Source organism: Panicum virgatum, chromosome 5N (assembly GCF_016808335.1).
Source record: "Panicum virgatum strain AP13 chromosome 5N, P.virgatum_v5, whole genome shotgun sequence".
In the NCBI taxonomy this organism is placed as follows: Eukaryota; Viridiplantae; Streptophyta; class Magnoliopsida; order Poales; family Poaceae; genus Panicum; species Panicum virgatum.
Window position 1 is genome coordinate 69653699 of NC_053149.1, and position 15760 is coordinate 69669458.

At 47.7% G+C, this 15760-nt stretch overlaps 1 protein-coding gene across 1 annotated transcript; it reads left to right on the forward strand.

Moving 5' to 3' along the window:
- Nucleotides 1–9123: 9123 nt before the first annotated feature.
- On the forward strand, nt 9124–10243 carry LOC120672198 (noroxomaritidine/norcraugsodine reductase-like). The gene is made up of 2 exons (XM_039952507.1): nt 9124–9278; nt 9373–10243. The coding sequence occupies exons 1-2, from the start codon at nt 9193–9195 to the stop codon at nt 10115–10117; spliced, it is 831 nt and encodes a 276-aa protein (XP_039808441.1). The 5' UTR covers nt 9124–9192; the 3' UTR covers nt 10118–10243.
- The last annotated feature ends 5517 nt before the right edge of the window (nt 10244–15760 follow it).

Here is a 15760-nt window from a genome sequence, read left to right on the forward strand (position 1 = left end):
AGAGAGATGGGGCTTGAGCTGCGGGAGTGGATGAGGATGTGCAGGACGCCGGGGCTGCCGGAAAAGGGGGGGCACCGCCGCTTACGCCGCCGGCGTCGATGCTTGTCATGCGGCGCTCTGTGATGCAAAAACGCTCGCAGAAGAAGAAGCACCTGTCTGACCGGTCCTCAAAACCGGTCGGACCGGTCTCACCAAGTTAATCTCCAATTTAACTTTCAGTTTGAATTCTGGGCTCTCACAAGGACCACCTCTGCTCTCGCCGGCGCCACTCATCCCCGCCTTAGCTTGCATGCGCGCGGCCACCTTGCTTGCCGGCAGCGACTCCGCGGCGCTGCTCGGAGGGCATCGATCCCGAGCCTCGCCGCCCGTCTCCTCCCAGCCGCGTGCACCCAGCTTCGCGTACCCGTCCATTCCTCCGCTGACTGATGAGCCGAGGAGGGCCTTATTGGCTATTGCTATGGACCTATGGTGACCGCGCCGCGGCCTCCGCCGCATCGTCCGTGCAAATGTTTGACGCCCAAAGCATCTCAACACGTGGTGGACGTACATTGTCTCTTTTTGTTTCTAAACATCTTTGTGTATCAGTCAACTTGGTCTTCTACGGATGTAGAGGCCGGATTGGTAATCTTTTTTCTAAAAAAAATCAGTCAACTTGGTGATGCAGAGTTCTCTTAAAAAAAGTCAACTTCGTGATGGATCTCATGCCAGTACAATGATTTGCTCAAAAAATTGTAAAACCTGACGGACTCCATGCTATCAGCTCGCATAAAAAACTTGAGAGCACTCTGATTCTCTGAATTTCAAGTTCTGGTTTGCGGTATAAGTCCTGTTTGGTTTGTTCCTACAAAATCTTAGAACACACTTCGACCACTAATTAGAATTATTAAATAAAATCAATTTACAAAACCAACTTCACAACCCCTGTGCTAGGAACCTTGAAGAATTTAATGAGATCTTTTACCGCGTGATTAGAAAATGGTTACTGTATCATCACTGTAGCCAATCATAAATTAATTACCGTCATTAATTTCGTCGTGAAAAGTTACACCCATCCGTGCAGAAGTTTTGCAAATAGACTTCATTTAGTACTCTATATATGCAAGATTCTCTTCTAAAAGTGCCTATAATAAAATGAACGCCAGAATTGGCCTCTTCCGATTTCAGTCGATCGGGCATTCTATATAAGAGCTTTGTCAGAGTCAGTCCGTTAGGCATACTATATATATATAAGCTTTGTCAGAGCCTACCCACAAGTTGCAACTGCAAGAACATGTCATGATTAAGGCATCTTTAATCGGCATAGACACCTCCATCTATCCAGCAGTTATCACTGTAGGATCCAGAAAATTTGTTTCAACGTTATCTACAACTATCATTCGGGCATGCTAACATCTGACAGTCAAGAAACAAAGGGCATGTGGTTTAACTCAAACATGTCCGCTGTTTCTTGCCTGCCAGTACAAACAGTCTCTGGGGCCGTTTAGTTCCCAAAAAATTTCACCCAAAAAATTTCACCTCCCTTTAAACACATGTATGAAGCACTAAATGTAATTAAATAATAAAATTAATTACACAGTTTGGATGTACATGACGAGACGAATCTTTTAAGCCTAATTAGTGCATGATTAGACATAAGTACTACAGTAACCCACAAGTGCTAATGACGCGGTCAAAGGCCTCAAAAAATTCGTCTCGTGGTTTCCAAGTGAGTTCTGAAATTAGTTTTTAAATTAGTGTCCGAAAAACACTTCCGACATCTGGTCAAACATGTGATTTGACATCCAAAAATTTTCGTTTTTGGAACTAAACAGCCCCTCTATCTGCTTGCCTCCTGTACAAGCTCAGTTCGCTTTTCCGCGTTGGCATTCCTCAGCGTCTCATGTGTTGATGAATTCAGAACAGAGGATAGGCCACTTGGGCTTCTGGAGCCTTGAACAAGAGGAGGAAGATGCCGCAGCTGCAGCTGCAGCTGCCGCCGCCGCAGGCCCAAGCAGCTTCAAAATTACAAGTCCTGATCCTGATCATGTATGAAATTGCAATGCAGCAATTCATAAGCTCGAATGGCCTGTCGTATGAATCATGGATGGAAACCAAAGCTCCTTGCGACTGCGAGGTGTCCTATTAAACAAATATTTAAGTCGCTGGTTTTCCATGCCTATTTAAGGCGCCGGTTTTCCATGCCGTCGGTGCACGTACAACGGGACTTTTCAGTCCAATCGCCAGGATGCATTTTTTGCGAAAAGAATCCCGTCGATTCTAGGAGACGGAGGCCTCGTCGTCATGAGACGACGGAAAAGGTCCGTGGCCCAAGGCTGAGACGCCACGTCCAACAGCATTGTACGAAGACTAACAGATTTTGACTACATGCAAAGCACTAAACTGATCTTGACTACATGCAAAGTACTCCCTCTATTCACTTTTGATAGCTATATTTCACTTTGACACAATGACCAAGAAAAATAACCTTACTTATCATATAATAAATGCAACACGGACTTTTTTGTTGGTCCTCCAATGCTTTAACTGGAAACTCCTTGTTATTAGTGCTATTTATTGCCACATCCCATGCCAATAGCAAATATAGCTATCATTTATGAACATTTGAGTTTTTGAAATATATCTATCAAAAGTGAATGGAGGGAGTATTAAACTGCTTAGAGACGATCTTTCTATAGATTGTACTACTTTTTAACTCATATTTCAATCTTCTAGAGACGATCGCTTATCTCTAGATTGTACATCCCCTTAGCCGCCGGCGATGCCCACCGGACAGGGACAGGCTCACTAGTAAAGCCTCGTGGAGCCCGAGAAACCTATCTCTATGTCAAACTGTTCGTGGCCAATAATATCTCCTCCAATGGTTAGCATCAACTACTAGCTCGTAACAATAAAACTCATAAGTAATAACATTTTTAATGGTCCAACTTTTAACATATTGTTTAAAAAAATATGGATTTTGCTACGGTACATTGAAGTCACTGTGGGCTGTTGATTTAATTCCATATTACTTCTTAGGAAGTAATAGTTTTAATATTTATTTTATATATTTAAATCAGAAAATATAGAATTAGATCTAACTTGCATGCAGATTAGTTGAGATGTGCCGGCTATGGGAATTATTTGAGATCTCAGATTTGTTTCTTAACTTGAACAAAAACAAACGTGCGGTGTTTGATTACTTCAAAAAAAAATATGTTCATGACAATAACGTGTATACGTGACAAACTTGGCTAGAAAAATATTGGGTAATTTTGTTCTTGGACACTATACAATACTGGTTTTTGCTAGTGGACACTACTCAATTTTGTTTTTGCTCATGGACATTCTTCAAGTATACATATTTGCCACAAGACACTTTACTCATTATAATAATTATTTTTGAAACGAAGGAGAGAGAAAAGTTGCAAAATGACCAAATCACCCCTTCCTTCAACCCATCCAAAACCCCCTGCCGCCGCGGACGCGCTGAGGCTCGGCCACCTGCACACCGTCTCCCTGCTCTCGTCCACCGCCGCCTCGCTGTCCCAGGTCACCGCCGACGCGCGCCTCCTCGCCATGCCGGCTCCACCCGCCGTCGCCGCCGCCGCAGCCGCCGCGGCGGACTCTGGCGTGGACGCGCTGATCTCCCGGCTCCGCCTGGGCTCCGCGGCGTCCCGCGCCGCCGCGCTGGAGGAGCTGGCGGGCACCGCGGCGGCGCGGCCGGCGCCCGCCGCCACTGCGGCCGTCTCTGCGGTGGCGGCGCTGCTCGACTCCGCCGGCGGCGACCTCCTTCCGTCCTCCCGCGAGCGGGCCGTCGCCGTGCTGGCCGCCTTCGCGTCCTCGGGCGCCGCGTGCCGGTTCCTAGTGGAGGAGGCCGGCGCCATGGTGCCCCACCTCTGCCGCGCGCTGGAGTCCGGCGGCGCGGGTGCGGTATTTTGGTCATTTTACTTGTTTTCTCTCTTCTCTAAACCATGAAATCATTATTTTAATGACTAAAGTGTCTCATAGCAAATATATATACTTAAAAAGTGTCCATAAGTAAAGACAAAATTGAGTAATGTCCACCAGCAAAAATCAATATTGTAAAGTGTCCAGGAGCAAAATTACCCAAAAATATTTTTAGAACTATATCACCGGTGTCTATGACTTTTGTAGCATGATAGGTGCACATATGTATCATGACATAATCTAGTGGTAGGACTTGATCTAACGTACATGCCTGTAACGTGACTTGCAAAAAAAAAAGACCTGTATGTAGCGTGTTGTATGGTACGTGACCTTGCCCAATTAATAAAGTACATGGCAACATCGGGATATTTTCTCAACTTTTGTACTCCCTCCATTCACTTTTGATAGATATATTTCAAAAACTCAAATGTTCATAAATGATAGCTATATTTGCTATTGGCATGGGATGTGGCAATAAATAGCACTAATAACAAGGAGTTTCCAGTTAAAGCATTGGAGGACCAACAAAAAAGTCCGTGTTGCATTTATTATATGATAAGTAAGGTTATTTTTCTTGGTCATTGTGTCAAAGTGAAATATAGCTATCAAAAGTGAATAGAGGGAGTAACTCTGTCTATTTCCATTCACTGTAAAATATAACCGGCCAACAGAATTATCATTGTGATTTGCATGCCACCATGCAGAATCGTTACGAGCTTGCGGAGTGGACTAACAGCATGCGTGATTTGGGGAAAAGGCACGCTAGCATTTTTTTTACTTTTAATTAATTGTTTTATTTCTTCTAAAATTCAATGGCTCAGATTTATTTAAACTCTTACTCTAGGAGCCCCTTTCTCTCTTCCATCTTAATAAAATATTATATGCTAGCTGACTTGGCAGCTTTGAGGAAAGTCTAACTCCAAACTATAAATATAGAAAAATTGGATCATACCACTAAAATATCACAACTTTAGAGAAATACCACTGAAAGACCGAGGGTTGAAAAATAACATTGAAAGTTTGCTCTATCATCATCGATATCTACCATTGACGCTATCTCAACGTTAACTCACGTGAATTCTCGCCTACAGCTCGCCGGAACCGGTGGTGTCATCGGACAAGGCTGCACGGCGACGCGCCCGGGTGCCAAGGTCCAAGGACCGCGTTCGCGTAGCTGCAGGAGCGGTGGGACGCGGGGCGAATGCGGCCGAGGGCAGCGAGGACGCCGTGGCCGCATCGTTCTCGGATCTTTCTGGTGCCCAATCGGCGGCCATGTTCTCGAGTAGGCGTGGCATCTAGTAGCAATGAAGTAATGAACTGCGTTGCGGAACAACGACGATGTTGCCTGTTGGGGATTGGTGTCCACCCAGAGGTGCAGCGCGTTCTTCTGCACCCGCGTCCGCTAGAGGTTCTTGATCTCAATGTCCGTCCATCCCATCAAGTAATGCACTTGTAGATTTGAAGTGGAGCTCAAGGATGAGGAGCAGCTCGTCATGCGTGCGATTGCCGCGCTTATGTCAGTTTGTCAGGGCATGAGGTAGTTGAGCCAACTGAGTCGGCAGCTCTTGCCTGTCCTCTTCAACCTTAAGCCAAGCAGCAAATCAAAATTAGATAGCTTAAATTACGAGTGAGATTTTTTAGATAATATAAAGAGTTCCGGCTTCTTCCCCTTTGCTAAGAGGAAATCAGTCCACACATTCTTACATGCAGTAGATCAATATGACAATATTACTACTGATTACTGAACCAGGTTCAAAAAAGTAAGTAAAGTATCAAAAACCAATCCATAAACTAAATAGCCAACCATAGGAGGCATAATAATAATAATAATAATAATAATAATAATAATAATAATAATAATAATAATAATAATAATAATAATAAAGAGTCGATATCTCTGGTGACTGACATGCCTGGATCATCATCTTCTTTATATCGTCATTATGCTGTAATTGCGCCCATTGTTGAAGCCAATGCGTTCCCTGAAAAGAACCTACATAAAAGTTCTTGGTTGACATTTGTGAAAAACAACTTCATTCCTTGTGAGCCAAATTGCCCAACAAAAAGAGGCTGCCCCTGTCAATAAGTTTGGATATTGCCCCCTTAACCATCGATTAAACAAATTCTTAAAGTTTAGAGATGGTGCAATTTGAAAAACGATGTGTACTGCTCGCCACATGAATCTAGCATAAGCTCATTCCCAAATAAAAAAAAAGAAGTTGGATAGTCTCTACAGAGTGACAAAAGCTACAAGTTTTGCTACCATTCCAATTTCTTCTAGCTAAATTATCCTTTGTAAGCACTACCCCTTTTTCAAGTACCACAATGGTAACTTGGCACGTCAGATCTCCTTTGTGACTCTTGTTCCATTGTTAATCAAATGTTTATACATGGAGTGCACGGAAAAAGACCTGTTAGCATGAAAGGGACCAATGAAAGGTATCTCGACCTTCCTGTAAGTCTACATTTTAAAATCTTGCTACAAGATTAATATACCAGTCGTTTAGTTCAGCACCTATTAGAGATCTCCTAAAAGAGATGTTTAAAGATCTTGAACTAAACACTTCTGCCACTGTACGATATTATACAGGGATGGATAATGAGATTTCAACGGCTGGTTACCTAGCACTATGTCCTCCCACAATCTAATTTGTGTTCCCTCTTGCAAATTGAAGCAACCCAGGCTAAGGAATTGGTCCTTCACACTCATCAAGCTTAACAAAAAATGTGAATCTCGTGGTTTCTTTATAACTTGACGTAACATCTTGTTCTTTAGATATTTAATTAGCAATTCTCGCCAAATCCCCTCCTCATTACCAATTTAAATAGCCACTTGCTAAGAAGGTATTCATTTTGTAAATTCAGATTTTGTATACCCAAACCACCTTGTTTCTTTGCTTGGCACAAAATCTTCCATTTAACTAGTCTTTATTTCTTCCTATGTTGATCGTATTGCCAAATAAATTCTGACCTATAGTACTCCAGTTTCTAAGAACTCCCTTTGGAACCTTAAAGAATGACATCATGAACATCGGCAAGCTAGATAGAACTGAATTGATCAACACAAGTCTACCGCATACTAATAATAACTTGCCGTTCCGCCCACTAAATCGCTTTTCAAATCTTTCCTCAATAAATTTCCAATTCTTGTTACTCAATTTCTTGAAATGCATTGAGATGCCAAGGTATCAAAATGGATAAGTTCCTAGTATGCAACCAAACAATCTAGAATTTCCGCTTCAAATTGTTTTGCTTGTCCGATGGCATATGCTCTTCTACAAGGTAGACCAGCAAATCAGGTGAGCTGAGCCTCTCTATGCTGCTTGAATTTTGCAATTTTTGTTCCATTTTGTTGAGATGTAGCGTGTTTTATTTTGGATGGTTCAGTGCTCTTAAATTTTTAGACAAACTTGATTGTATATAAGCCATTGAATAAAAGCCTGCTCCTATGTTTTAGCGCATGTATAATAGAAGTACAGTGGTGGTAACTTTAATTGTTTGATTCATACGAAATTTAATTTATTAAATAGAAATCACATTCCAGCAATATTCATGTAAAAACATTCTAATATGCAATCGAAAAGTTTTGGATATAGAATTTTCTTCATCCAATGCTTCCGGTCTAGCCATCAGGCCTGTTAATCTCCCCCACCCCCACTGTTGGATGATATAGTTGCATGAAGCTTTACTCAAATTGTGGTTTGATGCCTGGAAATAATCTTGTAAACCACAATTTTCCGTTAAGATTGGAATCTAAATTAGATACTACTAGCCTATCAACCCGTGCTCCCACACATGCTAATTACAATTAATATAAAATTAAGTATTATACCTAATAATTATATAATTATCTCATGTGTTCTTTTTCATCTATTAAATATTCTAACACATACTATAAAATACAAATTTATCATTATCTAGTTACAATAGATTTCATTTTGTATCACACCTCCATGTGTGTTTGGTATATTTAATTGAACTATTTATGTGTAAATTGGTGTTCTTATCTATTCTATCACGCAAGAATACATGGCGACACATGTCGTAGGTAGTATTTTTATATAAACAATACATAAATAATATATTGATAATGATAGAAATAGTAATTTAGAATTTTATATTGGTGCATTTTAATACTTTGTTATAATAATGTAATTTAGATTTAGATTTAAAGGACTTTAACTTTTAATAATGACATAATTGGATAATTTATATGTAATTTTTAGGGGTTATTTGCATTATTTTTTATAATGGCGTAGGTGGTAATTTACATGAAGATTAGAGTGGTTAATTAAGATTTTTAGAATAAAAGAGGTGGATAATTTAGATATGTTTAGGAGGTTAATTTAGTCTATTTTCATAATAGCAGGTGCGGGTAATTTGTTAGAAAAGATAAAAAATTAATGTATGATTAGAGTTGTCGAATTGAAGGCTGGATATTTTTAATTTTCGTGAGAATTTCTAGGATTTCTACACGACAATATGGAGCAATAGGTTGGTTTTTTAGTTAATTTTTTTATAATCACTATTTCTTAGAGTGTCCACCTAGAATCTGGATTCCCATCTAGAATCTGAATTCTAGGTGGATATCTGGATTCTAGGTGGATTCAGGTAACTTTCAATTAGTAATAGAAGATGCTGGTGCTGCTTCCTTTCCTCCTTCACCGTACCGTATTGGAAGTGACCTCCATCATGAGGCAAAAGGACCGGCTTTGAAATAAAGCAAAAGGGGACCGCCTTCAGTCGATAGAAGCTTCGAAATCCTTTCTATAAAGAAAAACCTAAAACGCGTGTGAACGGCGGTGACTAAAATTAGCTCTCCACGTTGACCTATTAATGAAGTCGTACGCATCACTACTCAAACGGGGCCTCCATCGCAACCGTCCGTAACCTGTAATCCAGACCGTCGCCGTGCGTGGGTGCCCACGTGCGTAAGACATCATCATTGGCGGCGACGCCGCGTGCGGTAGGTAAGGACGCACGGTGGACTGCAATTGTAAATTGTTTGACGCCCGCCCAAAGCATCTCAACACGTGGCGCACGTACATTGTAATCAGTTTCTTAACATAGCTTTTGCTTGTAATCACAGTTTGTTAACATCTTTGTCCCAATGTTGCATGTTGACGGAGGGAGCAGGTAGGTAGCTAAGCCCTTGATGACCCGCCTATATATACCCGTCGAGACCGCGACTACCATGGACAGGGACAACGATCCATTCATTCATCTTGTGCCCCGCCCCCCGACCAAAAAACAAGCTAGCTGGCTATGGCGGCGAGCGGCCGGAGCAGGGAGCAGCGGTGGAGCCTGGCCGGCAAGACGGCGCTCGTCACCGGAGGGAGCAAGGGGATCGGGTGAGTTCATTTACTTCTTGCGTCGTTGCGTACGTGTTCGCCGATAGCCGGATTATATCGATGAGGATGCTTGGGCCTGCGCGCCGTCCTGCAGGCGCGCGATCGTGGAGGAACTCGCGGGGTTCGGGGTGCGCGTCCACACCTGCGCCCGCGGCGACGCCGACCTGCAGGAGTGCCTGCGCCAGTGGGGCGCTGACGGCCGCCTCGCGCGCGTCACGGGGAGCGTCTGCGACGTCTCCGTGCGCGCCGACCGGGAGCGGCTCGTGGCCGCGGCTCGTGAGGAGCTGGGCGGCCGGCTGGACATCCTCGTCAACAACGCCGGGCAGACCATGTACAGGCCCGCCGCTGAGATCACGGCGGAGGACTTCGCGCGCCTCATGGCCACCAACGTCGAGTCCTGCTTCCACCTCGCCCAGCTCGCGCATCCACTCCTCGTCGCTGCGGCGTCAGCCGGCGGCGACGCCAGCAGCGTCGTTAACGTCTCCTCCATCAATGGGATTATCTCCTACCCGGTGATGTCCATGTACGCGACCAGCAAGGCCGCCATGAACCAGGTCACCCGGAGCCTCGCCGTCGAGTGGGCCAAGGACAACGTGCGTGTCAACGCCGTCGCGCCGGGTTGCGTCGTCGGGACCGACATCGCCAGCACCAGCCACCTGAATCTGGACCCGGAGGTGCTGCGGATGATGTGGGAGGCGGAGATGGCGCGGGTCCCCCTAGGCCGCATGGGCGAGCCGGAGGACGTCGCGTCGCTGGTCACTTTTCTCTGCATGCCGGCCGCCTCCTACATCACCGGGCAGGTCATCTGCACCGACGGTGGTCGCACCATTACCGCCTAGCCAGTAGGCTTTGCTAGTTGCTTGCTTTTAGCTGGCGCTTGAATTGGCTGCCATGAGTAAACTCCTCGTCAAGTACTACTTTCATTTTCCAATAATAAATTAAGGATATGTCTATTCCTTACTTGAGTCGAGTGATTTGGATTATACCATCACTTGAGTGTTTTTGACGCTCAAATCACTCAAAATTATAAAAAAAAATCGAGTCAAACGGAGGCAGCTATCACCCGAATTTTGTATCCATCCTATCAAAAACCAACGTACCATAATAAAATAGGAAGAAAACCGAAAATATAAGCATAAATTCATGAAAAAAAATAGTCAAAAAATGAAAACATACTAACAAAACACAAGAAAGTTTTATGGATTACAAAAATCAGAAATTTAATTGGACCTTTGAAAATTCTTCATATGCAGATGCAAAGTTGATCAAGTTTGTCTGATGAGCATAAGAAGTAAACGATTGTCTGAAATTTGCAGGAGGTAAGCGCTTACAGTTGACTTTGCAACCTATGAAGTGTTAGAGCATGACAAATGGAAATTAACAATATCCTCGCTCAATGGTCCAGATTAATTACATCTACCGGTTACTCAATAATATATCAGGTTCAATCTTCGGGTAGGTGAAGTCACAAGCGCGCTCTCTCTCTCTCAAAAAAAAAAAGCAAATGCATGAACTAGCTAGCAAGAGGTGATTCTTCTTGTTAGTTTAGTTAGAGGCGTGTGGACCATTAGAGCATCTCCAGGAATAGCCCATAAATCACAGCCCTCGTATAGTTTTTGAGGGCTGGTCCCCATCTCATAGCCTCCAAATAATACATCCAAGTTCAGCAGAAGCTCTCATATTTCAATCCTCATCCAAATCTAGTGGGGCTGGTGAGTGGGGCCCATGTATGGAGAGTTCCCTAGAGACCCTCCAGGTCTAGAGGGTGGAGGGGGAGATTTAGAGGCCTCCCTAGTTTAGAGACTAAAGTTGAGAGTCTGCTGAAGTTGTTTTTCTTGATTTTAACCTTCAAATTTGGGGCGAGGAGGGGGGGAGGTCCGGTCGACCGGGGCGCACACGGGCGGGCTGACGCGTAGCAGCGGAGGCGTGGGCGTGGCCGGCGGAGGTGCGGGCCCGCGCTGCTGTGACATCCCGAAAACTCACCAAAATAAATCATGCGCTAAATTTGTTTTGTTGTTGAGCTCGACTCAAACCCTAACCCTAACTTCCCGGAAACCCTCCTGTTCCGATCTCCCGATCCCCGGAGATCTGACCCGACACCCGACTTCAATCCACGTCCCATCTCCTTCCCATCCAACGCGATGCGTCGTGACCGGCCGCCGCGAATCCCGCCCCCCTCTTTTTCCCTCTCTCCTTTTTCCCTCTTCCCCTCCGACCGCGTGCCCCACCTCCCGCGGCCCGCACGCCACGCGTGGCCGACCGCGGCCGCGGTCGCCGCTGGCGCGCACCGCCCCTCCCCCTCCTTTTTCCTTTCTCTCCCTCCCTTTTCCCCATTTCCTTTTTCTTTAATTCTTTTTCCTATTTTCTTTTCCTTTTTCCCTTCACCCTTTTTCCTTTTTCTTTCTTTTCCTCCCTTCCTTCCCTCTCTCCTCTCCTCCCTCCCCTGTCGCGCGCCCAGCCGCGCCGCCCGCCTCCGGCCTGCCTGCCCGCACGCGCCCGTCCTTCCCCGAGCACGGCCGCACGCCCCCTGGACCCCGCTCCCGGCCGCTGCCCGCGACGCCGCCACGACACGGCCGCCCGCGCCGCGCACACCGACGCGGCGCACGCGCGCACGCTGCTGCTCCTGCCCCGCCGCGTGCACGCGAGCGCGCGCCTCGCCGTGCCCACGTGCGCGCCGCGCACCGCTCGTCGCTGCGCCGCCCGCTGCCCGCTACCCCGCTCGGCGCCGCTCGCGCGCACACGCCGCACCGCCTCGCCCCTGCGCGCCACGACGCGACCGCCTGACCGGCGCCCCGCCATCACCGCCCCGCCGCACGCCGCGACGCCCGCCGCTGGCGCCTCGCCCCGGCCCCGCTCGCCCTGTGCCCGCGTGCAGCCGCCGCGCCGCGCGACGCCTAGCAGCAGTGCCGCCGCAGAGCCGCCGCCTCGCCGCCCGCGCCAAGGCCAGCGCCAGCCTTCCCCTCCACGTGCCACAGTGGGCGGTCTCAACGCCCTCACCGCTGCACGCCGCTCCGCAACAACCTAACGCGGCCGCCCGCCATTACTCCCGCCCGCAAGCCTCGCCGAGCCGCCAGCCACCTCCACCGCGCCACCGCTTCTCCACGGCTATAAAAGCCTCCCCAACGGCGCCGCTCCTCCACACTCAAACCTCCCTGGCCACCGCCGCCTTCCCTCCCCAGTGCTAGCGCCGCCGCCCCGCTTCAGTGGAGCCGCCGCCGCCGGCCCGCGTCGCCCCGCCTCTGAGCGCCGCCCCAGCCCGAGATGAGCCGGGGAATCAAACCCCAAGTGTCCCTAGCCCCTTTTCCCCCCACTCCCGGCCGCCGCCGTGGTCCAGGACGGCCAAATCGGCCGCCGCCGGCGCCCCCAACCGCCTCCCCTGTTTCCCAGTGCGAGGGGAGGAGGGAGATGGCAGTTTTGCCATTAGGCCCTCCCCCTTCCCTCTATTCCATAAAGAACCCCCCCATTTATGGCTCTTATCCAAAAACAACCCTGCCCTTTGTTTTAATCTCAAGTAAACCTTTCCACTTAAAAACATAGTACTAAGTATACCCTTGACCCTTTCAGTTTAGTCCAAATATTTCTAGAAATTACAAACAGACCCCTCTCTTCTCAAGAAAATAATTACAAGTAGGTCCCCGCTTCCTGATCTAGCCCCTGAACCCTTACAAAACCTATTATTTCATGCGCCGAAACAACTCCGATTGACCCCAAACTTTACCATGTCACTTCTATTATAGTTTCGGGCCGCGTTAGTACCAAACCACTCAAAGATGTCACTTCTATCTCCATATTTTATGTGATTCCGATTCGAGCTCAACGATAGATCTTTGTTTTGATTGGATGCTTGTTTGTGTGCGTTGTAGACCACGGAGTGAACGAAGGAGAACCCGTCAACGAGCAGTACTGTGAGCAGGAGAACGAGGACCAGTTCCGCGACCCCGAGCCCGAAGGACAGGACTTTCCCGAAGGCTACGAAGACGGCAAGTTCAATCTCATCCTTTGATGCATGTTTCTGTCCTAGTTTTTATGAACACAACCCAATGGCCTGCTTTATAAAAATTGCATATGTTTTGCTTGCATGAAAACACGGTTGGATAGCCACTCCTTGATTTGTGATGACCATTCCTTGACTACCTAGATTAATGTCTGATTTTGCTCGGACGTTAATCGATATTAGAATGCTTAGGACTTTACTCACATTACTATTTATTTTTAAAGAAAATGTGTGCGTATGGGATGGGATAAATGTGGTGTTTTTGTAAAGAAAGTGTAGACGGGATGGATGGCATTTCTACGTATTTGCCATTTGGTGTGCTTGTGCCAATGTGGCAAGGCAAAAGAAGGGAGATATCCATTTTGTCGTGTCTAAGGACCGAGTTGGTGTGTCATCTCACCTAACTCCACTATCGTGCAAACCACTCGACCGTTGAATGGGCAACGGCGTAGCATAAATCCCACTAGTTGGTGTGGTAGCTATCAGGAGAGCTGAGAGCAACGGGTGATTGAGGAAAAGGGATAAGCCCCGAGTGACTTATGCCCGGTTATACCTAAGTGAACGGTCAATGACCCCCCTGGTGCATCCCGTGATGGCTAGTCAGGCTTAGCTAAGGTGGGTAATGGCTATGTTGGGATCTACACCGACTCGACGGTGTTCGAGTTGTGGTATCCCACTTGTGGGTAAAGTTGCACACCTCTGCAGAGTTAAGAATCTATTTGAATAGTCCGTGCCCACGGTATTGGGCGAGTTATGGTGTGGTCACATAACTAGTGTTTCATTGGGATGGGCTGGTGTGAGTTGTTTTGGAATTGTGTCCGGCAGTTGTGCCGTGTGCTACGACGGACGGGGAGTCCGGTAGCAGTTTAAAAATTGGAAACTCCGTGTTACTTCTGAAATTGATTTTCATAAAGGTTTTCTTTAAAACAAACCCCTGCATAAAATATCGTTTTTCTGCAAATTAAACCATAACCTTATCCTTGATTTACCTAGGCATATTATTCTGATATAACCCCCCTCCGTGGGTGTGATTGGACTTGCTGAGTACGTTTGTACTCACCCCATTCTTACTTTTTACATAGGAAGATCCAGACTTCGTACCAGACGACGCCGAGTAGGGTTACCGTTCTACACCCAACCTTGCTTGTGGTACCGGCCCTGTCGAGATGCCTCCGCTGTCGCAGTACTCTGAGCCCGTGGTAGACCCTATGTGGTTTGCGGTCTGGTGTTATGTCGTAGCTTGGTTAATCATTATCATTATCTGTATCGAGTGTCCTCCAAGGTTTGTACGGTTTTGAACCATCTGATGTAATAAATGTGGCATCAGCCTCCTGGGACTGGTGCTTTGTATCACATTTAAAGTCTTCTCTTATGAGGGGACGCTTCAGCTGCCCTCACGCCTTCTCCCTCGATTTGACATGACGGCCCGGCTCGAGCTCGCGCTCGGCCGCGAAGCGAAGGTGGGATCTCCGGCCGGCCTCCCTCCCACCCCGCCCCGGCGTTCCCTTCAGATCCGGCTCGTTTGGCACAGTGGTGGGCCTCCTTGCATCCCTCCTCCTGACGTGGGCGGCGTGTGGCGGGACGGCGGCACAAGCTCTGCTTATTCCCGGGGTCCGCCAATGGCGGAGATGATCCAATATGCCGCTGCAGGATAATTTCCGGTACATTAGCCCTGTAGGAAGCGATATCAGGAACTAGTGCGGACAACCTCGACGAGGAAGAGCAACACTAGTACACGCCTTCGCTCACCGTCACACCCCTATGTCAACATAGATCCTGCCTGGGTTGACACGCCCCACCGTGGTGCAAAATATCGGCACCTGAGACAATGCCCAGTGGTGGTCTACAGGCCCGGTCTATGGGTGTGTGTGGCCCGTGCGACTATACAGGGCTCTATTTTTCTAGGGCCCCTAGTTTTTTCCTAGGAAAAAGTCCTTTTCACCTCCCTGAACTTTGGGGCTAGTTTACGTTTACTCCCTGAAGTCGAAAACTAGATTCGTTTCCACCCTGGACTACGTAAACCGGGCACGGCACCTCCCGGAGACCATTTTCGGGTGGTTTAGTCCGACGTGGAGCCAGCTCGTCCGTCCGCCGTGTCCCGTGCCTGGATGACTTGGCATCGGGCCCACCTGTCACTGAGACGGGCTCGACCGGGCTAAGAGATGGCGCCGCTGTCTGTCTCGCCCTCTCTCCATCCATCCCCCCCATTTCTCCGGCCGTTCTCCACGAACCCTAACCCTAGCCCCGCTCCGGCCGAGTGACTGCCGCCGCCGCCGGCGGTGTAGGCGGCGACGCGGCGGCCGGCGGAATCCCTAGCAAGCTGATGACCTACTCGATCGGGCGAGATGTCGAGTTCGCTCAGCTCAAGCAATGCTCGCGGCCCATGGAACGGGGATGGCTCACGGCGGACCTCACCCATCCCGTACCGGAGGGGCCCTTTCGACTACGAGCCATCCGTCCTGTGCCACTGCGGCACGAAAGCGGCGCT

What these genes read in the sequence shown, in the direction of transcription:
- LOC120672198 (XM_039952507.1), top strand. Translation starts at nt 9,193, where the DNA reads ATGGCGGCGAGCGGCCGGAGCAGGGAGCAGCGGTGGAGCCTGGCCGGC. An exon ending in GGAGGGAGCAAGGGGATCGG is followed by an intron (nt 9,279 to 9,372) that starts GTGAGTTCATTT and finishes GCCGTCCTGCAG; the next exon opens with GCGCGCGATCGTGGAGGAAC.